Source organism: Ictalurus furcatus, chromosome 27 (assembly GCF_023375685.1).
Source record: "Ictalurus furcatus strain D&B chromosome 27, Billie_1.0, whole genome shotgun sequence".
Taxonomy (NCBI): Eukaryota; Metazoa; Chordata; class Actinopteri; order Siluriformes; family Ictaluridae; genus Ictalurus; species Ictalurus furcatus.
Genome location: NC_071281.1, coordinates 4,548,964 through 4,573,810, shown reverse-complemented (window position 1 = coordinate 4,573,810; position 24,847 = coordinate 4,548,964). Strand labels below are relative to the sequence as shown.

The 24,847-nt window shown below is 44.6% G+C and overlaps 1 protein-coding gene across 2 annotated transcripts in view; it reads right to left on the bottom strand.

Moving 5' to 3' along the window:
- The window catches only part of sh3bp4a (SH3-domain binding protein 4a), a 33,686-nt gene extending 12,732 nt beyond the window's left edge, over positions 1–20,954 (bottom strand). For both annotated transcript variants that reach the window (XR_008384877.1, XM_053616724.1), the window contains exons 1-3: positions 20,869–20,954; positions 6,696–6,971; positions 4,259–6,615 (exon numbers count right to left, since the gene is read on the bottom strand). Coding sequence is in view for 1 of the 2 variants with exons in the window: in XM_053616724.1 (XP_053472699.1) it covers positions 4,259–6,615; positions 6,696–6,816 (2,478 nt within the window). In the remaining variant the exon portion in view is untranslated. The remainder of the gene's footprint in view (positions 1–4,258; positions 6,616–6,695; positions 6,972–20,868) is intronic.
- Between the last annotated feature and the right edge of the window lie 3,893 nt (positions 20,955–24,847).

Below are 24,847 nucleotides of genomic sequence, written 5' to 3'. Positions count from 1 at the left end.
GTGTGACATGTCAGTTGACATGCTGGTGTGAATGAATACCACAATATACTGTGTGTGTATGTATATATATATATATATATATATATAATGGGAATGGAAAGATAGTGGTTCGTTTGCATTGTGGTTATGATATGGGTCTGGACACACGGGGCCCTGAGTGGAAGCAGGAGGATTTTTATATCCCAGAGTCGTTTCCCAGAGGAGACGGACGTTAGAAGGAGCTCGGCAGGGCGTACAGAGTTATAATGGATCCTTCTTATTCATTTCTGCTGAATGGAGCTCGGAGACTCACTGTGGCCAGGTCAGTGTGATGGAAACCGGACACAATTCCTCAGGTGTTTCCTCACGCTCTGCTCGGATGTGGACCAGCCGTACCGAACAACAAAAACGAGAAAACAAAAACAAAACCCTGAGTGGCTACACGAGAAACCCGTGACCTCTGCTGACCTGCTGCTGAGCGTGTTGGAATGGGTTTTATTCAAACAATACAAGCTGTAATGACATTTCGGAACGGAGTGAGCTGTTGTTCCGGGGACCGTGAAGCAGATCCGAAGAGACCACGAAGAGGAGGAGCTTCTAACCGCTGAGCTTCCTACACCATGCTGAATTCTGGATTCTGATTGGTCAGAAGGTGTTTCTATCATTGTCTATAGAAGCAGCTCTGACAGTAGTGCAGCTGGTCGTGTGTGTTATGAAGTTGTCTACTGTGGACAGACTGATGTGTTTACGCTTGTAGAACATCTGGCTAAAGGGCATCAAACCTTTGTGGATAATCCCTACCCGATATAATCCTGATTCCCAACACCCCGGAGACGAGCACGCAGAATTCGACCCGAGCTCCGAGCTGAGAATTAATGAAATGATTAAACTAAGCCACTGGAAATAAACAGTCCAAAAAAACGTGCCAGATCATGATCTCCCAGTGGACCAGCGAACAACACGTAAACACACCGAATAAAAGAGCTCCTGCGTGCTGGAAATAAACCCTGAGGTAATCAAAACGAAGTAAACATGGTGGAACGTCTCGAATCGGGTTTATTTATAAACGTACGACATGCTAGCGCATCACTAGTTACGCGTCGTCAGGTGAAGACAGGAATGACTCTAAACTCGGCCACCTCTCGTCATTTTCACGTCTCTGTAATATCTTCAGGAACCGGAACAAAGACTGGCCATGTTATTGGAGAACGCGCACACGGGCAAAGAGCTAATAATGAAGCTATCGCCGAAGGACACAGACTAATGCGTGTCGTTCCGAGGGTGTGCAAGCTGCAATGTAAAAAAAATCCATTTAAAAACGTCGGCACCGGGACTGCAAGAATAATCGCTTTGTCTCGTCGTGATAAATGTCCTCACACTGAAACCACTGAAAACACGCTGCGGATGATGCAGCTCCCTTTCACGCGCACGGCTATCACGTGACGTCTCCCGGACTGACGAATTATTGACGATGTTTTGTCTCGCTGCGCCGTGCTACATCTCACGCTGAACTCAATCGGCCAGAGTGGTCGGCTTTTTAAAAAACTGTTAAAGGCTGTCTCACGCACACGCACACACATAAAGCAGTCTGAGTAAAGCTTCCTCAACGTAATTTCCTTATCGAGGCAGTGATATACGGAGGCAGTGTTGGATGAAAAGGAACATTTACAGCACCAGTGGGGTTAATAAGTTGATAGTAGGTACAGAGAGATTACTGCTCTCGATAGCAGATCAAATACAAGCGCTAACCATGCTTTGAGTCTGAGGCTGCGAAAACCTGGGGAGGATTACTGACCGAGTCTTAAAAGACCGGGGCCTTTATTCGCTTTCTAAACAAACCTGCCAGTAGCTTAGCGAGCTAGGAGAAGAGGGAAGAATTTCACAAAAAGCCTTTTACTGCCTCTTTACTGACAGAGAAGCCACAACAGGGTGGGGAATAAAGACGGCATCGCGTTCTTGCAGTGTCTGAGCTAGCAGCATTCTGACAAAGTTATTGGAACACCTCCGAAAACGTGCCTATCACTTAACCGTGATTGGAAAAATGCTGGAAAAGTGTAGAATAGGGAAGACGCACAGGCAAAAAAAATTACACCAACTAACCGTGTAATGAGCTGCTACTGTAGATCATGACACGCCCCCTGAGGGGCGGGGCATATACGCTCTCGGTAACATTTAATTGGATGATCTTGTGTCTAGTTAGTTTACATTTGCGCCTTTTGTTAGATGCCCTTATCCCGACCAATTTTTATTTATTTTAGACATTTATCTCATTTTATACACAAAAAAAAGACATTCAGGAGCCGAGCAGAACCTGGGATTTGAACCTTCCAATCAGAAGCTCAACATCTTATCCACTGAGCTACCACTGCCCTGTGTACCATCATATTTGGCATCCAGACCATCGGAGGTACAAAAAACTCAAAACTGTCCAAAACCCTCCGAAACCCTAAAATACTCCGAAGACCTACAATTCTGAAACTCTTCAAAACCCTCCGAAGACCTAAAACACACTGAAACCCTAAAATACTCCAAAGACCTAAAACATTCTGAAACACTCTGAAACCCTCCGAAACCCTAAAACACTCCGAAGACCTAAAACACTCTGAAACCCTCCAAAACCCTAAAACACTCGGAAGACCTAAAACTCTGAAACCCTTTAAAACCCTCTGAAGACCTAAAACCCGCTGAAACCATCCAAAATTCTCCAAAAACACTCTGAAACCCTCCAAATCCTTCCAAAACCCTCAAAAAAAACCTTCAAAAACCCTCCGAACCCCTAAAACACTCCTAAGACCTAAAACACACTGAAACCCCCTGAAATCCTCGGAAGCCCTAAAACCGCTTAAAGCACCCGAAATGTTCCAAAAACCCTCCGAAACCCTCCAAATCCTTCCAAAACCCTCAGAAAAACCTTCAAAAACCCTCCGAAACCCTAAAACACTCCGAAACACTCGGAACCCCGAAAACACTCAGAAACCCTCTGAAAACCTTCCAAAACCTTCTGAAACCCTAAAACAGTCTGAAGACCTAAAACACTCCGAAACCCTCTGAAACCCTCCAATAACCCTCAGAAAACCTAAAAAGCCCTCCAAAACAGTTCAAAACATTCTCCGTTTACCATGACAGAAACGGAAGACTCTGAAGCTCTACGTCTCTCAAACTCTCGAGATGAGAGATTACTAATGAGAGATTAGAGGGTGAAAGGGGGTCGGGACATCAAAGGTAGTCAGTTAATATCAGAGAAGAAAAAACAACTCCACAGGTGTCTGTTGGCTTATGTCTGTTGGAAGGGGGGGGTGGGGTGTGGTGGGGGTAGACTGGTCTGTTGGCGTTTCAAGGGTAAATCGGGGCAGCGTGCTCTGTGGAGAAACACACAAAACCTGACAATCGTTTCATCTTTGTTTTTTTCATTCCAGTGACGTCATTCCCTAATGCGACGCTGAAAATCGAATCGCTACCAGGCCCTTCACTTTCATACTCCAAATTAAATGCGTCCGCAGAGATCACAACACAGAGCAGAGGAGCTCTTCCATGCAGTTTGTGCACGACGGTGAACTGCGGCAGCTCGTTTTCTTTATCCCGACTGACAGAGGCTGCGAACCATCAAAGCCTGGCCAGAGATACCGAATGACTGCGTATTATAACTCGTCTCTCTTCTGTGCGTGTGGGCCTCTTCATATCTAAGAAACCTGAGCTAAACGCATGTTTTAAAAACACAAACATGTTGTTTATGGCGGTTAATAGCAACGGCATCACGTTCTCTCCCTGTGTTGTACTGAGAACAGCTCAGAGTGCTCTTTGGGTGGCTTTGTTTAGCTGCCAGCACTTCTATTGCCATGATTAGGGTTTTTTTCTTTCTTTCTGTAGATTAAAAAAAAAAAAAACGCAGAGTTAGCATACTGCTAGTCCCAAATGTTCAGCGCACACCGAGAGCACCAACATGGGCAAGGCTGATTAAAGTTTTTCCCTTTAAGGTCTGAGCCAGCAAATAAAAGCCACTGCTGCTGCACTTGCAGGTTTCCCACAGCTGTGCAAGATAAGACCAGAGCAGCACTCTTATTAGAATTAGCCTGCTAGCCATTAGCACTAATCAGCGCAAGGCAGATAAGGGGTTTCAAATAAGCCGGGTTTAAATCCCGGGTTATCCAGAGACACTGCCGCTCGTATGAAGCAAAGCTTGCACACGGTTAATGCAATCGATGGTAATCAAATTCGAAATGCACGCACGTCTTCCCACATACACACACACTCACACACACCTGGAATATTTACAACTTACCATCATGAGCTCCTTCTGAAAAGATTTCTTCTCCTTCATTTCCATGTTGTTGCACTCCTCTTTGAGTTTCTCCAGCACAGAAGCCACTCTCTCGGGCTCACTGTCCATATCTGCCCTGCAGAAGTAAGTCAAGGGCAGATTACCGTAACCCAGGGCATCTGCAAATGCCCTCCAGTTGCCCAAGTTCTCCATTAGTATGGTCCTCACAGAGGCGTAAATGTAGGTAAGAAACTTGCACGGCTTGAGGATTTGTTCCAGCAGCATCGTGGTCGTGAGGTCTGGGCCGCAAAAGTATATGGGCTTTACTTTTCCCAAGACGAGCACGTTTTTCACGTGCACAAGTCCGGTCTTTCCCTGATAGTAACCGATATACCACTCTTTGGTCCACAATTGTCCTTTCAATTTGATCTTCTCCTCACTTAGCAAGGCAACGATGTCGCCCTTCTTATATTCCAGCAAATACTGGTTCTTTGTTTGCCTGATCACCGTCTTGATCAGTTTACCAAACTTTAAGTTGGTGACGCAGCGCTCTTGGAACTGTGGGTATTTCGTCGTGATGGCCAAAGGGGACAACAGGATTTTCCCTACTTCCTTCTTCTTCAGGAACCTCCGCTGGCCGTTGGCTCGGATTCCGGTTTTGGGAGGCGGCTGTGGCGTCTGGACGCAGAATTGCGCGAGGATGCAGTCCTGATCGTCCTTCACCTGGACCCGTAAGGTGAAGTCGGACAACTCTTGCGCGTCCCGAGACGTGATGACGTATATGAGCCGACTCACCTTGCCGAGTTTTACCTGAAAGCCCCGGACCACCCTGGCCTGGTCGTTCGTTTTCACCTCGTAGTTGCTCATATTCGAGTACATGCCTATTAGAAGGTCTTGAGGCCTGTTGAGGGCAAACTGGTGCTTCCCCCACAGCTGGAGCGCGACAGGCGGTGCAGACTGAGCTTGCTTCCCGACTTCGCTGACGAGCAACGTCTTGGGCGCACAATCGTGTCCAAAAACAGCCACCACGGTCTTAAAGGACGGGTGAATGTGCTTGGGTCCGTACAGGCCCAACGTGATTTTCTTCACCACTTGATCCCAAACTGTTAAATTAAAGGAGATGTTGTGGGACTGGACCACAACTGCGACATACATACACGGTTCCAGGCTGTCCAGCTGAACCTGAACCGTGTCACCGTATATATAAGCCTGAGGAACCGGGACGTACGGGCCATCTTTACTGTCACCCCTCACGCAAACGACCTTCGTCATTTGTCTGCTCTCTTTCTTCACCTCTACAGATACTTTCATCTCCAAGGTTATGAACGACTTTATCTCCATGTTGCTCAGTTTGATCTCGACTACAGGACTGACTGTGGTACATCTATCGTTGTTTAGTTCCAGTGGGGGATCCAGTAAGGCCTTCATGGAGATTTGCTGGGTGTCTCCCTCTGCGACGTGACCCTCTGGAACATGAATACTGATGTTAGTGTCTGGCAGCTGAACCGCCCCACCACAACTGTCCAGCTTACAAACGATATTAGTCTCAACTGGTTGTGTTTGACCCCAGCCCGGGTTCTGTCCCAAAGAATCGAGGTCATGACACGAGCGTGCCAGCTTCCTATGGTTCAACCAAGCCGTCCTGAAGTCCTCTCTGCTCTTAAACTGCTCTGGAGACGGCGCTTTAAGACCTGTAAAGAACTCAGATGGTGGCAAAGGAGGAGTTGACTGAGACTGTAGGACCGATAACTCAGACAAACTGTAGGATCTTTTGCTCCGGAAAAATGGGTTGTCCTTGCGGAACACTTGCAAGGTTTCTACGTTAGGGCTGGTGGGCGTGCCGTCAAAAATGCTACTTCCATATCCGTTACTGGTGCTGTTGCTGCTGGTAGTGGACATCGGAGCAGATGGAGTCAGAGAGTCGAAAAGAAGTAGGTCGACGCTGTTGTGTTGCGCGCCGTTCTGGTCTTGTAGCTGGTTCTGCACGTTGAGAAATGGATTTGTAGAAAATGGGTTGTTTTTGCTGTTGTAAGGTGAAGGGAGCTTCAGGGACATTCCGGTCCACTCTCCGAGCAGGTCTAACTCCTTCACGCCTTCGTCCGAGGAGTCCCCTAGGTTGTCGATCATTCCGCTGTCACTGAAACAAGAGTCCCGATAGCCAACAGGTTGGACATACGAAGAGGGAATGTATCCCATCTCGGTGTTGTTGTGCGCGTACCACCAGTCTCCTCCGGATGTATCCAACACATACAGGCGATCTCCTTTGGAGAACTTTAACGTGGTGAAGCTGGAGGGGCAGTAGTCCTTGATGGCGACTACTTCTTGCGCGGTCCCAAAAGATGCAGTGGTGTCCAACCGCAAGGCACTGGGTGAAGGCACTAAAACAAGCAGATGGGATAAGAAAATTATTATTATTACAGCATGTATACTCGACAAGTTCGTGAGTTTTTAAACTGACCTTTGACTTCCGTGAGACTGGCCTCAGACACGTCCTCGCCGAGGTCGATCAGCGTGCCTTCTGACTTGCATCGCGGGAGGACGTTGTTGTTGTTGGTCACTCGGATGCGATGAGCAGCCATGTTGTTACTAGCCTTGCTCTGATTTGTTCACACTCATTCCATTGCCCCAGATGTGTAGTTCAGTCATTGGCAGCTGTCCATATTAAGTTGCACAAAGCTGCACAAAACCAAAGTCCAAGACAGGGTTGTTTTTTTTGGCGTCGCTGCTTGCACCCCTGGAGACAAGCCACAGTGAGGATAGATGGTCATTAAGATGAGAACACTTCAGAAGGGGAAATTAGAAGTATTGCTTCAAAGACAACCTGGGACGATATAATATAATGAAGGCGGTGCTACCGGATGGGAGCGAGAGAGCAAAAGATCACATCACTTAATTGGTTTTCGTTTTGGCAGCGCATTCCTTTGGCTTTGTTGTCTGCCCTTTTTTTTTTTCAAGAACAGAGGGAAAGCCCTTAAACGTATCCATCATTCAGCTGTGAACTCCGATATATCATTGTTAAAACGACCCATCAAAGATAAAGTTGTTTATCTCGATCGCGTTCAAAGGCGTTGCGTCGACCCTGGCTTACAAATCCTGTCTGGAACATTAGTCTCCTTCTTTACATTTTAATGAGGAATAAAATGAGACGGTAAATCTTAATAACGAACGTGAGCGCTGCTCTTCGTCTCATAAACATCTAAATGGAATGTGAGTTTTCGTTTATATTCACACGTTTGTCATGTCTCTAAAAATCTTGCTGGTGCTGGTGCAACGTCTTTATTTTGTGTGTACTGTTATATTAAAAGGGTCAGAAATCGAAAATATTGCTATCTTTAATGACGTTCAGCACACTTTTTTTTTTTGCATCAGCACGTTTCGGCCGCTGTTCTCCTGACCCCGGCGCATTAGTGAGTCCGCTGCAGGTTCTGAGCATCATCACGCTTGTCACGATTTACAAGCTTTTAGCGTAAGCTGCTGTTTGGCCCCGGGGAGGAACAGCTTGCGGCTTTCCTGCGTGATTGCTTCAACCTCTGGCTGAGAGGATCAGCGTTATTATTAATCTGGCTCTGACGTGACAGACATGCAGAAACGCTAACGCAACATAACGCAGGCTATAATTAGCCAGGCTAAATCAGCGGCCTGCTCGTCCAAGGTCACGGCGATGCCAAGGGTCCGTTCAGGTGGCAAGAACTCGACTGAGATCCCGACGTACGTTAAGAATGATACGTTGTGGACAATATTATAACTTCAAACTGCCTGTGAATGGTATATTGAAGTAAGCACTAAGTAAGGAATAAAACGTGATGGGATGAGACGTTACACTGAAATACTGACTGGCATGGTGGTGTGATGAACTGGAGATACTGTTTCCACTTTCAAGCTGTTTCAAGTGTTTTACTCCTCTTATACCACAGCGACAACATCGAACTTTTTCCTCTTGCTTATAGTTGAACCTTAGTTATTGTTCTCACTTTAAGTTCTCCTAAATAGGAAGACATATGTTCTTAAATTGCCTTCCGGCTCTCAGGAGACCAAAACGCGCAGCGTCTTCCTCTTTGCGATACTGACCAACTTTTCCGTTGTTGTTTTAATCACCACCTTTCCCATGGAAGTTTAGTTAAAATGTTATGTACCTGAATATCACATTTACATTTAGATGAAAGATTTAAAGACATGAAAAGCCTTTCATCTGTCTGTTTTGCACTCAGGAGCTTCAAAGAAAGTGCCTCTATCAGGCATGTTTCTTTTAAAGCTTTCTCATAAAAAAAATAATAAAATAAAAACCCTGAGCGCAGGAATACGCAGGTATAGGTTTAGAGTGTGCAGGACCATTAATGGATGCGAAGTAGGTCAGAAGAACCGCACGCGTCTTTTAAAGAGCGGCCCAAAAGCACTCCTCTGGTGTTCATATATGATTCATAATTTGGACTTTGAGGAGCTGCGAGAAAAGTTTCGTGCCGAAGAGAAACTCGGCTCTATAAACACAGGAAAAGAAAGTGGTGAGTGGTGAGTTTCCTACATTGTGATGTGCATGTTGTTGTGGTTGTTATTGTTGGTGGTACAGCACTAATGCAGACATCGTGGCTGTCGAGGCTGAATATTTCATTAGCGTTAGTGCTGAGCGCAGAAAGTGTAAGTGATGAAGAGAATCGAGTTAAAGAGCTGCTGCGGTTGCAGATCGATTGCAGTTCTAGCTGATCGCTGTAATGCTGCAGCTGTTTGGATTGTTCGCATCCATAAACTCCGAATCAGATTTAGTATTTAAAAAATAAATAAATAAATACTGATACGTGTGGTGAGCAGAGCGCGAGTGCTCAGCGAGATATTTATCATAAGCAATCCAGGAACTGTAGTAAGAATATATATATATATATATATATATATATATATATATATATATATATATATATATATGCATGTATACACCGGAGGTCAAAATACAGGCAAAGTTAAACAAGGTAATCTGTCGAATGTTGAAACGGGACGTACAATGACTCGGAAGTCAGAAAACTTGAGAAAGGCCTGGACGTATCGCTGCAAAGAAACACACAGGGTATACAAACACAGAACAGGTGAACACACTAGGGTAACAGGTAACAAACCGATGGCAGAGAACGTGGCGTTTGTTGCCACGGGATCCGTGATACAAAGTGGGAAATCCATGCCGCTAATATTTATTCCGATGTCTGATAATTAAGGCACGATCAAAAGCATGGCTGCCAAGCATTTAAAGAGACATCACTGGTGCTCTTCTGTCACGATTCCCGACGTCTGCGGAACCTTCAAAAAGATCCGATTCTTATATCTTCTTAGATCGCATCTTGATACGAGGAACACAACAAACACACAAAACTACAATGCAATGGGGGGGTTAAACACGGTGTGCTCACTTCTGCACCAGAGACCACACGCTCGCTTCAGGGAACTTTCTAACAACTGCAGTGTGTTCTCAGCTGCTACACGTGCAAACATGGCCGCCATTACAGCAGAGAGCGTACGAATTCGCGGCGTACGTCCAGACGGTGATCTCACGGCGGTCAGGTATCACCCTCAGTGTGAGAAATGAACCGGAGTTAGTTTATCCGAGACGGTTTATTCGAACTGCTATTCAATTCTCAACACTGACACACACACACACACACACACACACACAGGGTAGGATCTGATTTAACGGCAGCTTAATCCAATCTGTCGACAAATTAACTGTGAATTACCTTCAGTGGCAGGTAAACCTTCTCATTAGTGATCTGTCTCTCTCTCTCTCTGCAATGTCTCTTAAATATTGCAATTCCATGTATCTCTTTACATCATACTGGACTGGTCTAAATCTGATGATGTGGTTAGTGTGCAGAATTACCAGCGATGCATAATGCACTGCTGATGAGACTGCGGTTCACACCTCTACCACATCTCTCTTTCTCTCTCTCTTTCTTGTTCATCACACACTTTTCCAACCCTGCAGTCTTGTTGAGAAGCAAGCCCCACCCCGCTGCCCTGACGACGCTGCCGGGAGGATTACTGTGGACTGGACTTAGCCCCGAGTGGCCATTAATTATGGAATGGAACGCAGCTTTCTGAAAAGCAAAAAAAAACAAAACAACAAAAACAACCAGAAAAAACGATGACGTGTGTGTTTTTGTTTTAAGCCTTACACCAGCCTCCTGAGAGAGGAAAACAGAGACAGGGCGTGTTTCGGGCCCGAGTCCCAAGAGAGACCAAAAAACACAAACGCTGCTGCCTGAGGCTTAGTATTGTTCTCCGAGACAGCAAGAGCGAGAGAGCGAGAGCGAGCGCGAGAGAGAGAGAGAGAGAGAGAGGTTGCTTGAGGCCCCACTAACGTCAGTGTCTCAGAGCAGCATGGTTTTACACCAGCTTATCAAGCAAAGTCCCTCATATTTGGGAAACATTTGAAGTGAAACTTAAGTCGTAGTGCTTTTCCACCACGCTGCGCTCTGTGACGCAATACGCCAACAAATCCTACACGCCGTTATTCCTCACTGCCAAGACGACTCATTAGCTTTCCCCTTCATCCTTCATGCTTCACACAGGGTACCGAGAGTACCAAACAAGGGCATGTGGGTGGAATTAGAAAACCGCAAAGAGCCTTTATTAGAGGATTGGAATGAGGAAATGTTAAAAATATTACCTCTGGAAAAAAAATGACACGTTCCTTATGGAGGATTTTTTTTTTATCAGCACACGCCGACTTTTCCTAAACGCCGTACAGCTGCCTGGGGTGCTCTGTCTTTCGGTTAATTAAAGGTCAGAGGCTGTGAAGGTGCGTATGAGGATAGGATACGAAACAGGCTAAAAGGAAGGAAGCGTTACGAGAACGAGACAGGACAGGACCGACGGGACGAGTGTCTCCTCGCTGTCAGGAACACAGAACGCAGAGAGACACGGATAGTGAGCAGGTGCACACCCAATGGCCACCAGGTTCAGAGGTCACAGTCTCATCATTACAACGAAGCAGACAGAAATACCTCCTCCTCCTCCTCCTCCTCCTCCTCCTCCAGTGTCATATGACTCCAACAGGTATAATTACACAAGTTTCTCGGGCCACGCTCCCAACATTTCGTTACTCTTGTTATTAATCGATATGTGGGACAGTCATGTTACGAAAGCTAGGCGAATGCGCGTCGGTCTGGGAAAGCCCATTCCGGAATACCGGAAAATTGCAGTGAAACACACAACGGTCTGATCGATTTGGTTAGGAATCGGATCGCGGCTGTCAAAACGGCCGCCGTGCTCCTGCGCTGTCACTTCCTTCCGGAACTTTACTTCTGATTGGGGAAACACGCAACACAGGAACAGATTTCAGTTCAGGAATGTCTGCAGACTTCATCAATATATTGTGTAATGGCAAAAAATTCACTTTGACCCAGAGAGCGAGAGGGGAGAGAGAGGGAGAGAGAGAGGGGGAGGGAGAGAGGGGGAGGGAGAGAGAGAGAGAAAGAGGGAGTGAGAGAAAGAGAGAGGGAGAGAGAGGGGGGGGGAGGGAGAGAGAGGGAGAGAGAAAGAGGGAGGGAGAGAAAGAGAGAGAGGGAGAGAGAGGGAGAGAGAGAGAGAAAGAGAGAGAGAGGGCAGGAGAGAGAGAGAAAGAGAGAGAGAGAGGGAGGGAGAGAGGGAGAGAGAAAGAGAGGGAGGGAGGGAGAGAGAGAAAAAGAGAGAGGGAGATGGAGGACTGTGTTTAAATACAGGCACTTTTGTGTCTGTGCTGTAATTATTCTATGTTTGGCTCTTTATGAATATAGATATATATTATATATATATATATTATATATGAGTGAGTGCATTTGTGTGTGGTGTCTGTTTGGGTGGTTATTGAGGTCTTGGGGTGGGAGGAGCCAGCTGTGACTAAGCCAACCGAAACCATGGTAATCGTAACCTAATTGCCCCCTCCCACATCACACACAAACACACACACACACACACACACAGTGTAGAGCGGGCTGTCGAGAAGTGTGTTAACGCTACGCTGGATTTCTGTTCTACAATTAACACCCCATGTGGCCTGGGATTAAATAAACACAGAGAGTGAGAACACACACACACACACACACACACACACACACACCGGAATGTGAAGCTTTACACAGCCCATAAAGGGGATTGGGAACAATAATAGGCCACGTATGTGTGCACTTCATGTCTGATGATAAGTTGTGTAAACAAGTGAAGAATTTTAGTCCCAGATAGCACTGTGTGTAGTGGTGTGTGTGTATAGAAGTCTGTGTGTGTGTGTGTGTGTGTGTGTGTGTGGTGGTGTTCATTATGATGCTGTCAGTACTGGTTTTAAAGAGCATCACACGTTAATAATAATAATAAAGCGTTTCTCACACAGCAGGCTATAAACGGCAGAATTCCGTTCTCAGTACACTTTCACATAAAGAATGGGGGAAATTACCTGCGTCTCTCGCTCGGCAACCGTAGTCACAGCAACGAGCCTTAAACCCACAGCAGGGATCAACAGTGCGACAATTTCACCACATCTGTGAAACCTTATGAGACTCTTTGGGACTCTTTGGGACTCCTTGGGTCTCTGTGGGACTCTGTGAGACTCTGTGAGACTCTGTGAGACTCTGTGAGACTCTTTGGGTCTCTGTGGGACTCTTTGGGTCTCTGAGAGACTCTTTGGGTCTCTGTGGGACTCTGTGAAACTCTTTAGGTTTCTTTGGGTTTCTGTGAGACTCTTTGGGACTCTTTGGGTCTCTGTGGGACTCTGTGAAACTCTTTAGGTTTCTTTGGGTCTCTGTGAGACTCTTTGGGACTCTTTGGGTCTCTTTGGGACTCTGAGAGACTCTTTGGGTCTCTGTGGGACTCTGTGAGACTCTTTGGGACTCTTTGGGTCTCTGAGAGACTCTTTGGGTCTCTTTGGGTTTCTGTGAGACTCTTTGGGACTCTTTGGGTCTCTGTGGGACTCTGTGAAACTCTTTAGGTTTCTTTGGGACTCTGTGAGACTCTTTGGGACTCTTTGGGTCTCTTTGGGACTCTGAGAGACTCTTTGGGTCTCTGTGGGACTCTGTGAGACTCTGTGAGACTCTCTGGGTCTCTGTGGGACTCTTTGGGTCTCTGTGGGACTCTTTGGCTCTCTGTGGGACTCTTTGGGACTCTGAGAGACTCTTTGGGACTCTGAGAGACTCTTTGGGTTTCTTTGGGACTCTGTTAGACACTGTGAGGCTCTTTGGGACTCTGTGAGACTCTTAGGATCTCTGTGAGTCTCTTTGGGACTCTGTGGGACTCTGGATCTCTGAGAGACTCTCTGGGTCTCTGTGAGACTCTCTGGGTCTCTGTGGGACTCTCTGGGTCTCTGTGGGACTCTGTCAGACTCTTTTGGTCTTTTTGGGACTCTGAGAGACTCTTTGGGTTTCTGTGAGACTCTGTGTGACTCTTTGGGACTCTTTGGGACTCTGTGAGACTCTGTGAGACTCTTTGGGTCTCTGTGAGACTCTGAGAGACTCTTTGGGTTTCTGTGAGACTCTTTGGGTCTCTGTGGGACTCTTTGGGACTCTGTGAGACTCTTTGGGACTCTTTCGGTCTCTGTGAGACTCTTTGGGAGTCTTTGGCTCTCTGTGGGACTCTTTGGGACTCCGAGACTCTTTGGGTTTCTTTGGGACTCTGTGAGACTCTTTGGGACTCTGTGGGTCTCTGTGGGACTCGTTGGGTCTCTGTGAGACTCTGTGAGACACTGTGAGACTCTTTGGGACTCTTAGGATCTCTGAGAGACTCTCTGGGTCTCTGTGAGACTCTCTGGGTCTCTGTGGGACTCTCTGGGTCTCTTTGGGACTCTGTGAGACTCTTTGCGTCTCTTTGGGACTCTGTGAGACTCTTTGGGTCTCTGTGGGACTCTGTGAGACTCTTTTGGTCTCTTTGGGACTCTGTGAGACTCTTTGCGTCTCTTTGGGACTCTGTGAGACTCTTTGGGTCTCTGTGAGACTCTGAGAGACTCTTTGGGTTTCTGTGAGACTCTTTGGGACTCTTTGGGTCTCTGTGGGACTCTGTGAGACTCTTTGGGACTCTTTGGGTCTCTGTGAGACTCTTTGGGTCTCTTTGGGACTCTGTGTTTGGGACTCTGTGGGACTCTTTGGGTCTCTGTGAGACTCTTTGGGACTCTGTGTTTGGTACTCTGTGGGACTCTTTGGGTCTCCGTGAGACTCTTTGGGACTCTGTGGGATTCTGTGAGACTCTGTGAGACTCTTTGGGTCTCTGTGAGACTCTGTGAGGCTCTTTGGGACTCTTTGGGTCTCTGTGAGACTCTTAGGATCTCTGTGAGACTCTTTGGGACTCTTTGGGTCTCCATGAGACTCTTTGGGTCTCTGTGAGACTCTTTGGGACTCTTTAGGTCTCTGTGAGACTCTGTGGGACTCTTTGCGTCTCTGTGAAACTCTTTGGGACTCTCTGAGACTCTTTGCGTCTCTGTGAGACTCTATGAGACATTTCAGCTACAAAAACGCGAACCCGCACGTCTCACTGTGTTTGGCGTCTCGAACGTTCTTTTTTTTTTTTTTTTTTAAGTGTGAAGGTCACAGCATATGTTAAATCCTGCACTCGCACTTTCTATATACGGTGAACTTTAAATGAAATACATGTGCAGTGTGACGCTGTCGAGAAAGATGTTTGTATGGTAATGATATTCATGAGTAAACAGAATAAACACAAATACACTGTTTTTCCCAATGTCTCAGGTCAACTTCACGAGTAAACACAGCAGATTCAACAACAACAAAAAAACAAGTGCAGGCACTAATAATAATAATAATGATAATAATAATAATAATAATAATAATAATAACAATGTGCTGTCTGACTGAGGTCTCTCTCTCTCTCTCTCTCTCTCTCTTTCAGGCAGGAAATGGTGTTTGGGCTTGTCTCAGATCCTACTGACAGTCCTCCAGTATCCCATCAGCCCCAAGTCATTTTAAAAATGTGTGGGATGTACGGATTCAAACAGAGGCCAAGGACAGGAGAGAGAGAGAGAGAGAGAGAGAGAGAGAGAGCAACTGGGAGAAAGAGAGAGATTATAATTCAGCCCTTGTTCCTCTCAGCTCGGTTCCTTAAAATTTCAGCCGCGAGGGTCTAATGTCTCAGACCTTTACAGACAACAGTGTGAAAGAAGAGCGAAATAGAAAGAGAGAGAGAAATAGAGAGAGAGAGAGGCTCTAAAAAAGAGAGACTCTAAAAGAGACTTGATCATGTTCAGTTATTCGTCCCGACCTTTCAGTGACGTGGACATGTAAGGTGGACGTGTAAAGTCTGCGAATTGTCCTTCTGGTGATCAGGATTATAAACGTGGATGTCGGGTTACAGACTGCAGGTGTGGACATGACTGCGAGCAGAGATAAAGCTGTGTCGGCGTGAGAAATTCCTGATTTAAACTCTCGGAAGCGCGAACGCTTCTCGTCAGTCGCGTGTCTAAAAGCCGCCAGCGGGAGGGAGGCTACAGCTACAGGTACGCCGGCGGCGGTCGAGACGCGCGGTTTTGGCATCGCGTACGACCTGCTCACGGAGGCATACGCTAGGAATCTCACAACTCGAGTTAAAATACAATTCCTCGTTCAGACTTTAGGCCACGCCCCCCAACTGAGTCATACTGGTGTGGACTGGAACGACACCAATGTTTATGGAAGTGAATGTCCTTTTTTCCATGTTTATAGATAACAGTGTGTCATACCGAGTCAGAAAACACATCCGCCCGCACGCGCGCGCGTGTGTGTGTGTGTGTGTGTGTGTGTGTGTGTGTGTGTGTGTGTGTGTGTGTGTTCAGTCATCTCTCTCTCAAGTCTCTGATGTGTTTCTTTGTCAGACGCTGCTCGCCTGCTGGGACTCGGGAACTGACTCCAATACCAGAATGGCAGGTGTGTGTGTGTGTGTGCGTGTCACTGTGGGGAGTTTTACAGCCTGCTTCTACTTTTTAGACTTTTCCCACAGCGTGTCTTTTTACTCTTTTCTGTGCTCTGCACTAGTAGCTGTGGACTTTCTGCTCAGCCAATCAGGAGCGAGCATGGCGCTCGACGTGGGGACGAAAACAGAAAGCAGTCTCACGCATGGTGGGGTAGCTCGGTGTGTGTGTGAAGGGGTGAAGGGCCGTATGGACGTACAAGTTTGTAATGTTTATACCATTCACTCGGACACCGCCGCAGTCCGCCCGGACTTATACTTTAAACCGCTGAACGTAATGTCTTTTTTTTTTATTTCTCTTGAAGGACATTCATCGTACCCCACTAATCCCGCTGACGTGTTCATCTCTCGCATCGCTGCGGGTCGCTCGGAGGAGGAATAAATCCCTCGCTCGCTCCTGCGCCACGAGGAAACCCGATCGGCCCAATTACAGCCACCTGCTGACTGCAGCAAATACGCCGCCGCCCTCACATCAATCACACCGCACCACCCCTACACAGGGAGAGGGATGGCAGGACAAGAAAGAGAGGAAGAACGGGGGATCAAAAAAGAATAGGCTACAGTACAGTTCTGTCTAGAGACAGGATGGTACTACACAGAAAGAAGAAGAAGAAGAGCGTGACAATGAGAGGGAGAGGAGGAAAACAGACGAATACATGTAATTAATTGAGAGAGAAAGAGAGAGAGAGAGAGAGAGAGAGAGAGAGAGAGAAAAGAAAGCTCAATTCTCCACATAGTTAGAGCTAAGCAATGAGGGCAGGAACCTCACTGAAACCCGTTCCAAACCATGTCATGAAAATCCGTTTGGAAATTAGACCTGAGATGGCAGAGAGGTGGAGTGGGCGAGAGAGGGATGTAGAAGGAGAGAGAGAGAGAGAGAGAGAGAGAGAGAGATGAGGATAGAAAGGGGAAGGGAGAAAGAGAAGCAGCGGGTTATAGTTATACGCTCGCACACTGTATTAGGACGATGTACAGTAAAACTCAATCTCAGGTTCACATCCTGGTGATACCACGAGGAGATAAAGAGGGCAGAACTAGCCCCGCCCCTTACTCTCCGAGTGTGTTTTTAGAGACACGCAGGCCGGACACGGGCGTCCGGGAGGTCACGTGTACGCGGGACGTCTTGTGCTCAGGTTCCCCCGCGAAGGCCTCGTTGTTCCCGGGGCGGAGACGATTTATCTGGAACCTTTCATGACGGGCCAAGACGCTCGGAGAACACAATCAACAACCGTGCGTCGCCTGAGGCTCACTTCCCCAAGCCCAAAAACACTGATAACGACGTGAGAGAGAAAGAGACACCGAGACGGAGGAATAGAGAGAGAGAGAGAGAGAGAGAGAGTGTATCTAAATCTGCAGTCTCACCAAACGTCCAACAGAACACACACACACACACACACATTAACATTCAGACCTGCTCTGATCATCTGCTTCCTACTGAGACACACACAGAGAGAGAGAGAGAGAGAGCAAGCGAGCGAGCGAGCGAGAGAGAGAGAGAGAGAGAGAGAGAGAGAGAGAGAGAGAGAGAGAGAGAGAGGAAATGCTTGGGTGATGAGTAGTTTCTGCTGTTCCTGTACACAGTTCTCTGGTATCTGTGCTGTGGCTCCTGTTGACCGTGTGGAATGCAGTTCAACATCAATGCTAACACACACACACACACACACACACACACACACACACACACACACACACACATCCCAATATATAGTTATATACCAGGAAAACGGTGCTGCATTTTATTCATTTTTAAATGATCATACTTTCATTTAATGTCTTGAGAAATAACCTTTTTATTTATTTAAATATTTTTTTTTCCCCAATCTAAAAAACAAAAAAAAACAAAAAAAAACAAAAAAAAAAAAAAAAAGGAAGAAAAAAAGTCACAAAGTTGGTTTTAAAAAATCTGGTCTAAGAGCTGATTAAAATCCAATCTGTCCTAAAATCTGATAATAACAACAACAACAATAATAATAATAATAATAATAATAACAATAATAATAATGATAATAACAATAATAATAATAACAATAATAATAACAATAATAATAGTAACAATAATAATTATTATATTATTATTATTATCATTATTATTATTAATAATAATAATGATAATGATCATAATAATAATAATAATAATAATAATAATAATGACTATGAGGTCTAGCTTTAAACCTACACTCATATAAATACGGCAATTATATTTTAAAAAAAGCCTGTGTTTGTGAAGTAAATGAGGTGGATAGAGTGGATTAAATCCTCTTAGATCTGTTGTTCCCTGATCCCAGTCTCTCTCTCTCTCTCTCACACACACACACACACACACACACACACACACACACACAGACACACAGAGCTGGGCACAGTCAGTCAGACAGGAAGTGGCTAAAGGGAATAATTCCAGGTTAGAGTGTGTGTGTGTGTGTGTGTGTGTGTAAGAGAGAGAGAGAGAGAGAGAGAGAGAGAGAGTCTGTAATCAGACTTTTTTAGCTCCACACAAGCGCAGCTACACAATGGCAGTGTTGAGTGTTTATGCTGGAGACACGGCGACGCCGGGCCGACGGCGTGTTATGAACTCAGACACAGCGAGAGACACTCGTTTATCTTAAACGATGAAACGTGAAACACGGAAACCTGGGACACGCTCAAAACTTGTTTTTTTTTTCTGTCCACATTCAGTCGTACAAAGCCATATTTAAATATTCAAATCACAACATAATCCTGTAAGCCCGCGTCACGCCGATCTCTCTCGCTGCTGATGCTCAATCTGACACGATGCTCATTAACCGCCGAGTTTGAACTCTCACGTCATTTCATTCGGAACTTAAAATGAAAGCACTGAGCAGGCCCACAGGAAGTCATGAATTCACAGCAAAAAAAAAACAAAACAAAACAAAAAAAACACAGAACTTCACACTCTGAGGAAAACGCCATCCGCCCTCTCCCGCATACACGAGCTCACGGACGCCCGTGATTGGCTAGCGCTGCTTTGACTGACAAGGTACGCCCCCCCCCCCACTCAGAGAGCACCGCCCGTGGCCGTCGTATTGTTGGAAAGCGAACTCATGGTCAATCGTGATTTCTTTAGTCGTTTCTGAACTCTCAGACGTGTACGAAATAGAGACTGCGCCAATCCAATCCGATTCCCAGGATACCCAGCAAAAATTGGCGGATCAGATATTTGGTGGAGAAATAAAATAATAAAAATAGCAAAAAATTTGATTGGATCCTGTAACAAATTATAATGATTGGATCTGGTTTTGGAGAAGACTTTTTTTTGGAACAGCAATGAGACTTGAATGTATATATATATATATATATATTGTTAGGATTGATTTTTATCATATAATATATTTACACTTTATTTCATTTATGTCTGCAGTGCTTTTTCTGTAAAACTGAATTTTTCAAAAAGATGTGTTTTGCTACTGTAGGAATTTCCCGCAGTAAACAGAACGATGCGTGCATTACGTGTGTTATTAGGTGTAGTACGCGGTCCCGAGTCCGCAGAGTCCATTCCTTGTATACAAATTCGACATTTACATCACAACAGGTCTGTTTACACTGATAATACACTAACAGGACCAGTAATACCTGTGTGTGTGTGTGTGTGTGTATATATATATATATATATATATATAACGTAAACAGCGAAGAGCTGTTTTTGTTATGTTTCACTAGCGCAAAAACGCACACTGGGAGTATGTTGCGTTGTATCACGTGGTATCGAATGTCTGTATTTTGGCGTGATTTTATGACAACAAGTAAATAACCACAGTATTGGACTGATACCTGATATATCCAGTATCAATATCCATAATAATAATAATAATAATAATTACGCACATAACCCTATTTGTGTGTGTGTATGTGTGTTTGCCAAATAATGCAGTACTTTTAATCCCGTGCATCAATCCCTCGGTTTAATGTACACTATCCTACACGACGTCATGGTACAGCGATATCCCGGTATGATGTTTGTAAGCGTATCACACAGCCTTTAGAGCACTCCACTAACCCCCCAGCCAATACATGAGGAGTTCTCACTCATTAATAACCTGCGGATCCACACTTAAATGGTGGTGGATTCAAGGCGCAGTGCATTGTGGGAGGCAGAGGGCTGGGGTTGGGGCAGGAGGAGGGAGAGAGAGAGAGAGACAGAGAACATGGCTAGTACAGCTGCTTCCAGAGGAAATGAATGAATTCAAACCGACAAGCTGTAGGTTTGAATTTTTAAATGTTGATTAAAGAAACGGTTTTTATTGAACGGTCGCCGGGAATAACGGTCCGATTTCAATGCGCACGCGCGCTATAGTGATGCAAAAATAAATAAGCAACCAAACCTGATACTTTAGTGAAGAATAACTGATATATTTGTAGTTAACACGGGATTGTAGGTGTGTGTGTGTGTGTGTGTGTGTGTGTATTAAGATGCCTCTCCAGTTTAAGTCTCCATTTCGGTTTCAAGTTACAAACTCGCTGTAAAAGTTTCACGCGACACTGTTATTTCACCTGATGAAGCCACACACACTCACATACTCTCTCATACACACATTCACACTCTCTCTCTCTCACACACACACACACGCGCGCGCGCGCATATCCTTCATTCAAAGGAGGAAAGAAGAGCTCGTGCGCGGTTCGCTTTTCGTTTACTAAAGAAATAAAGAGCAAACAAACAAACACGTAAACAAACTAAAACGGAATAAAAGGCAGAGAAACGCTCGCTTACTCACCCTGATATGCTCTGGAGAGAGAAGAGCCAGTGTGTGTGTGTGTGTGTGTGTGTGTGTGTGTGTGAGAGAGAGAGACCTGATCCCACTCTGGTCGGTCACTCCTTTGTAGGATCTCGAGCCGATTCCTCTCGCACTAAGCAAAGCAGGCACTGGGTGACGTCACGAAGAAAGGGGCGGGGCGAATCACTTGTTTCTGGTAGATGAGCATCAACTGTTGAATTCTAAGAAAGAAGCTAATGGAAGTGTTACCGTCTGTTTTGTTTGTTTGCAGTTAACAAAACTTTTTTTATGTTTAAAAAATAATAATTCTGCTTTATGTTAATTTTATTGTGAGGGAAGAATATTACCTCACTGTCTGCACCAGATGATTGTTGATGTTATGGGTTTTTTTTGTTGTTGTTTTTTGTAATAAAACTTTTTTCCGAAATAACTTCCATGTATTTATGCGAATGAGGACTTGTTTAATCAAATATGCAAAAATAAAAGATATACATACATAGATAATAAAACCAATTCAAAGGTTTACTTCACACTGTGCCAAGACAGAAAGAAGAAATGTCTGAAATCCTTTTCTGTATGGTTTATTCAAGAACATTCCATACGTTGTTATAAAAAATATATTTTTTGGTCCTTTTTCAGTATCAAATCCTGTGATGATCTCGAGAAATTTCTCTGTAATATCTTTCTAATTAGGGGCGGGGATAAACATAGAAAATTTCATGACTGAAGCTCCTCTGAGATTTTTTTGGTTCTGAACATAGAAACAAATATTTTGAGGAAGAATGAAAAGTAGTTTAGTACATTTCCATTCAAATCAGTGTGGTTTATAACGTTGACGTAACGTTGTCATAATGGCACAGGAACACACGTATATTTCATCGGCAAACAAGCTTTACAGGGATATATGACAATGTGATCATGAATGGGCGGAGCTTACAGCCTTCTTTAAAGTCGCTCCGTTTCAGAAAATGGTCGTGATATACAAAAACAGTTAAATAAACATAGTACTCTTGACTTTTCACATTTTTATTGCCACAGTTTAAGACAAGACAAACACTTTTTTTTAGCTTTCATAAAATGTTTTAAAAAACAACAGAGCTAGCTAACTAACTGACTCTGTTGGCTAAATTTAACCATGGCAACATAGCGCCTGTTTTCTTGCTAACTTATTAGCGTTGATACAAATACAACATGGTGCTTTATGCAGAGTTAGCTCTTGTACTAAAGCCCAAGTGAACTAACATAACTAGCTGGTTAGTTAAATGTCTAACGTTAGCTATTCGGTTACAATCACAGCCTGTCCTGTTATGCGTTTTACCAAAACCGATGCTGCACAAACAACGGTTTTTAAAGTGTTAGTAAAAACAGTATATCAAGACATATTACACGTCTGATTAATAACACAGGTCTTCTAGATAAAAACAATCTGTGATGTGACATGAAATGATATAAAAGAGAGAAACAGAGACACAGAATAATGAGTGAACCAAGACAATAAAAATAACAAGATAAAGAGTGAGAACAGTATGAGACAGGTAGAGTAGGAGAATAATAGATAGAAAAGTGAGACTATGATGAAAAAAAGCGAGAGTGGGAATAAACGAAAGACAGAGAATAATGAGAGGAATTAAGAAAGACAGATAGACAGACAGATAATGGGAGAGAGCAAGACACCACTCCAGATTTAAATAGCCTTTATTTCACATGGTTAATATGCAGGTGTTGCCAGATTGTCCGATTTCCCCCTGTCGAATTTAAATATATTCTAATCAGGTTTGTCAGAGTATAGTGATATTGAAGTATGTCATATCAATTAGACTGAAACCATTCATATTTATTTAATATGGATATGGAAGTTATCGTTTCATTTTTATCTGGTAAATAAAGATGAAAAATTTGAAACCTGGCAACCTGTATTGCTTTTCATATAGCTGCAAAGGAGAGAGAAAGAGCTTCACTTCTCATTCAGCCTCTCAGTCAGTCATTCATTCACACACATACACACACACACAGCCCCTCGCCGACTCCCACTCCCTTAGTCTGGGCTCAGGGGTGTGAATGAAAGGTGGCGTGACCTCTGATAAGAAAGTGTTTCATTCGATTTCATCAGGAATGGAAAATATTTAAAGTTAATGAATAACATGTTTGCCCAAATATTGCGAAGAAAAAACCCGGTTTCCTCTTAGCACCACTGGTTCTTATGAACTAGATAGCTAGCTAAATAGATAGATAGATAGATAGATAGATCGATAGATAGACAGATAGATAGATAGATAGATAGATAGACAGATGAGTAATCATAAATATTAGTCACACACATATTCACTCGCTAGTGGCTAACCTTTTAAAGAAACCATCACTTAAAAGTTGTTAAGACTCAAACAAACCTTATCTAGAACGGCAAATAACGTAAAAATTCGCTAACGTAGGTAGTGATTTAAGAGCTGCAACTATAACAACAAGCTGCTTACATTTGTACACTGTTGGCTGAGAGTTCGTCCACCATTTTATTTTTCAGAGCTGAGAGGCTTCACGAATCATGACGTCATTTCCTTTCCAGTAAAGGGAATATACGGAGCATCGATGCTTCCTGGTTTTTCCAGTGCATTGTGGGATTTTTTACAGGGACCAAAAGTTCCAGTGCACTGGAAAGATTTTGCGATTGAGACAGCCCTTAAAAACGGGCGATTCCTTGCTCAGTGAGCGGACTACCGAACTAGGGAGCTGGTTGAGACGCACCCTAAAATGCTGGGTTCCCGAATGGCACAACAGAAAAGTATTTGCCAGAGATCGGAAGCTTGGATCCCGGCGATGCCACAGTAATCCGGTGAAAGAAGTCTGAGCTGTGCATTGTCGGTGGGAGGGGCATACTCCCAGCAACACTAGCCAATCGTGAGCTCATGTATGTGGAAGAGGGCGGATAGCACTGTCCTCTGTGTGTGTGTTACACTGTCCTATGACGCGGCAGCGTTTAAAAATCACAAATATCACCTGAGTACAAAGAACACGGAGACGGCGCTCACTGAACGAGGAGGTAAACAACTAGATTAGATCTTGTGTGTTCGTATAAAATGAGATGTGTAAAAATAATAATAATAATAATACAAACACACCAGTCTGAATAACTAGAATCCGAGAGTCACTGAAGAAGGTGCCAAAACTTTTAACATCAGAACACTAGAACAGCGATTCTCCAGTACTAAAAGTTCTCCTGCTGCTCAAAATCAGCAATAACATGAACTACATAATTCACATCACTACTGGCAGAGTTATGCTGTGTGTGTGTGTGTGTGTGTGTGTGTGTGTGTGTGTGTGTGTGCTGATACAGACAGTAGGAACAGTCCAGAAACACACAGTGAGTTTCAGCATGGAAGTGATTCACTCAGAGACACACATCAGAATCCTGATAAAGAGCTGATAAGTGATGGTGTGTGTGTGTGTGTGTGTGTGTGTGTGTGTGTGTGTGTGTGTGGTCGGATGTAAACTGCGAAACAAATCTGAGCAGACGAGCTCCCTCATTTGGCTTTGGCTTCTGTTCATATGCAAATGAAACGAGGGGCAGTGGAAAGACTGATACACACACACACACACACACACACACACACATACACACACTGTGGCTCTTTGCATGCAAACCTTATACAGGGAAAAAAAACCTGCTTGCATAAACATTGGTATTCGCTGTCTCTCTATCTCTCCCACACACACACACACACACACACACACACACACACACACAAAAGAAGAAAGAGAAAACATTGAGAGACCAAGAAAAAGAAAATATAAAGAGAGCGAAAACAGAGGTTTTTTCGTCTCCCTTTAGGAAACTCTGCACACAGTTTAAAGTTTCATCGACAGCCGTGACAGTTTTAAAGGACACACACACACACACATACACACACACTTAAAGGTTCAACAAAACTTTTAACTCCTCTGAGTCTCGACTTGCTTCTATAAAAGACCTGAAGAAAGAGAGAAA